General features: G+C 37.5%; 1 protein-coding gene across 1 annotated transcript; it reads left to right on the forward strand.

The window, feature by feature from the left end:
• The first annotated feature begins 336 nt into the window (after window positions 1–336).
• Window positions 337–2187, forward strand: LOC5576789 (cytochrome P450 4C1). The gene is made up of 4 exons (XM_001662815.3): window positions 337–916; window positions 978–1047; window positions 1108–1652; window positions 1717–2187. The coding sequence occupies exons 1-4, from the start codon at window positions 376–378 to the stop codon at window positions 2061–2063; spliced, it is 1503 nt and encodes a 500-aa protein (XP_001662865.3). The 5' UTR covers window positions 337–375; the 3' UTR covers window positions 2064–2187.
• Window positions 2188–3581: the final 1394 nt, after the last annotated feature.

A 3581-nucleotide genomic window follows, 5' to 3' on the forward strand; every position in this document is an offset into this window, starting at 1 on the left:
GAACAATCACTTAAAAACTCATACAAACAATTGATTTTGATTCTTTTCATCCGGCCATGCCCTCCCCCTGTCTCCTCCTGGTTAAGCCCCTGAATATAAGATAAAGAAGCATAATTCTACATTTCAAATTTGAAAATTTGAAAAGTTGATTCGGACCTTATTTGATGCAGGTTATGTCGATCAAAGTTACCCCGCTGATCAATAATACCCCGTTTTACGGTAGTGAGCTGTAAATGATTAAAATACGCTTAACCATTAATTGCAGCTTCCCTACACCCGCTTAATAGATGCATCAATTCCTGAATAGCAAATTTATTTAAATTGAACCTTTAAAGCGTTCAACCACTTCACTTGCGGTCCATACTCCTGACGATAATGGTTCTATCTGTGATCGTTCTACTAGCTCTTCCAATCATCGCTTACCTCGTGCTACGATGGAAACAACGCCGATTCTATCAAATATCTGCCGAGCTTCCGGGACCCGTAAGTTACCCTTTGATCGGAAGTGCACATCTGTTCATCGGAAAGACCAACGAAGAGCTGTTTGCCATTTTGAACGGTTTCGTGAAAACGTATTCATCTCCGTGTCGAGGATGGCTCGGTCCTAAGTTATTCGTTTTCATCGACAACCCGGAAGACATACAGGTGGTCTTGAATTCGCCAAACTGCTTGGAGAAAGCCGAAATTTACCGTTTCATTAGAAGTCTCAATGGACTGTTCACTTCACCGGTTAGCATTTGGAAGGTTCATAGGAAATTATTGTCCCCGTGTTTTAGTCCAGTAGTTTTGTCTAGTTTTATTTCAAAGTTCAACTTGAAAAGTGCAACTTTGGTGCAACATGTAGGGAAGAATATAGGACGAGCGGAATACGATTCATATGGCGATATTTCAAGATGCACGTTGGATATGATTTGTGGTGGGTGATCAGCTGTATTGTATCCGATGTTTCTTATATCTAAAATGTGCATATTTATTAGCAACTTTTTTGGGAACCGATATGAACTTACAAAGCAAGGAAGGTACAGAATTTATCAAAAATGTTGAGGAGTAAGAAAGTTTGGAAAGGTTGTTAAATTATTAATGGTCATTGAAGTTTCTTGGTTTTAGTGGCTGTGAGCTGATCAATTATCGTCTCCATAGATTTTGGTTGCACCCAGAATGGATTTACCGACTAACCAAATACTATCGGACAGAAAGAAAATGCTTTGAAAATGTTTTCAACATGTTGAACAAAATATGGAAGAAAAGACAAAAGGTGCTATCCGAATCTAGGGCAGCTCCACTTGACGAAAGCATCAGCACGAAGAAGCCCCTGATATTCATCGATCAAATCCAGAGATTAGCAGAAGAAACACAAGTATTCGACGAAATTGACATCCGAGATGAACTTAGTACAATCATAGTGGCAGGAAACGAGACTTCAGCGTTGAGCCTGTCAAATACGATACTGATGCTTGCCATTCATCAGGACATACAAGAAGAGGTTTACAACGAAATAGTGAACGTATTAGAAAGTGGTGATCCTTCGGTTCCAGTCAACAACGAACACCTATCTAAACTTTGCTACACAGAAATGGTGATAAAAGAAACGATGAGATTGTTTCCAGTCGGGCCCATGTTGGGCAGGAAATGTACGGCGCCAACTCGTATTTGTATGCCGATTAACTCATTTTGTGGAAAACGTTCCTTTTTCTCACTCCATTCGTACAATTTCAGCCAAATCTACGATCCCTGAGGGCACCAACATCATCCTGGGAGTTAATAACGTTCACCGGAATCCGGCATATTGGGGACCGGATGCGAATCGTTTCGATCCCAATCACTTCCTGCCAGACCGGATAGCAGAGCGCCATCCATACGCGTTTCTTCCCTTCAGTGGAGGACCTCGCAACTGCATTGGCTACAAATACGCTCTGATGTCGATGAAGATAATTCTATGCTATTTGCTGCGCGCATATCGATTTCGATCGCCATTGAAATTAGACCAGCTGCAACTGACAATGAGTCTCACTTTGAAAATTGCAAACAGGAACGTGATGACGGTGGAACGAAGGGACAATTAGTAGCTGCCATGGAATATGTCGAAGCAATCCAATGGGCTTGTTGGAACTGATATTGGGTCATAAGGGCGAGAATAAATCAAAAGTTAATTTGTTATGTCAATTAAAATATAGATGAAAAAATCAACTGGTGTTTTTTTCTGTAGTGTTTCAATAGCTCCCAGATAATAATGTAGTTAGATCTCACTTGCTTATGCCTTGGAACACATAACAATATGTAATAGGACGACTAGCCCTATGAAGGCTTCTGGTAGCGCTCATCCCAACAAACGATCACTCATTTAACAAACAGCATCATACAAGTTTAATTCAGCATCATGTTTAACAACACTTTAATTATTTTCATGCGCAACCGTTGTTCAAGCGTACAAATATGGAGAAACTTTAAAGCATGTCGTTGAACAACAACTTAATATTTTTGCTTGATCATTTTAAAAGCATAAAATACAGCTTTTATTCAACTATCGTTAAAATAATAAAAAAAAAAGACAAAAACTCGTTTCAGTTCTAATGTAGTGTACACAGTAATCAAGAAATATTAATTACATTTACAAATTACCTGAATACTGGATTCGAACTCGAACTACGCTATCCTTGAATTGATATATCAACGTTCCAGTGCCGAACATAAACTCCTTGTAGCTGAATATTGATCATGCTGGAGCTCCTAATCATCAAAAACTATTCAATACATGGTATGCTTATCAACAACTGAACAACATTGGCATAGCTAGGATTTTTTCCTGGAGGGGGCCAAAGGGGGGCCTAGAAAATTCTTGATTCACCGATTTTCGCAAATTTCGTAGTTTGCGAAAATTTGCGTTGGTTTTATCTGTTTGTGTTTTGTCTCATATCAGCTATTATCTCTGAATATCAGTAATGCTTGTAAATTACAATTTTCATTGCGGAAAATTCGACACGAATGCCACACGTATGGTAAAGTGTCCTGAATAAATATTATTATTAATAATAATAATAATAATTACGGAAAATATCAATTCTTTGTCTAATCCAGTAAAAAAAAACCTTCAAAAATTTTTCCAAAGAGCTCACGAAGAATATCTTGAAGTTCTTGCACAAACTTTTCAAGTATCGGGGATCTCTTCATGAACTATTTCTGTACTTTTCCAGTGCAAGAACGCCTTTACCAGTTTTCACCCAGATTTTGCTGGGACTCCCACAAAATAAGTAGTTATTATTAAACAGATTTTTATCGGAGTTTCTTTAGACTTTATAATCTGGAATATTTGGAAGAAACTGTATCAAATTGCTCAAAAGAAGACATCAGAATTTTAAACATTTCTCCATGAAGCTAAACTACGTACTTATCACACATAAATTTTAATTGTTGAAAATATCATTAAGATGTTCATTAATAATGTATTAAGGATTTTCTGAAAATAGTTAGGATTTCTCCAAGAAATATTACAATAAATTCTACCAAAATTGTGTTCAAAAATCTCTATGAAATTCTTAAAGTCAGGTTGTCGACTACCTGGAAAAACCTGGAAAGTCAGGGAA

This window comes from Aedes aegypti, chromosome 3 (assembly GCF_002204515.2).
Source record: "Aedes aegypti strain LVP_AGWG chromosome 3, AaegL5.0 Primary Assembly, whole genome shotgun sequence".
Classification (NCBI taxonomy): Eukaryota; Metazoa; Arthropoda; class Insecta; order Diptera; family Culicidae; genus Aedes; species Aedes aegypti.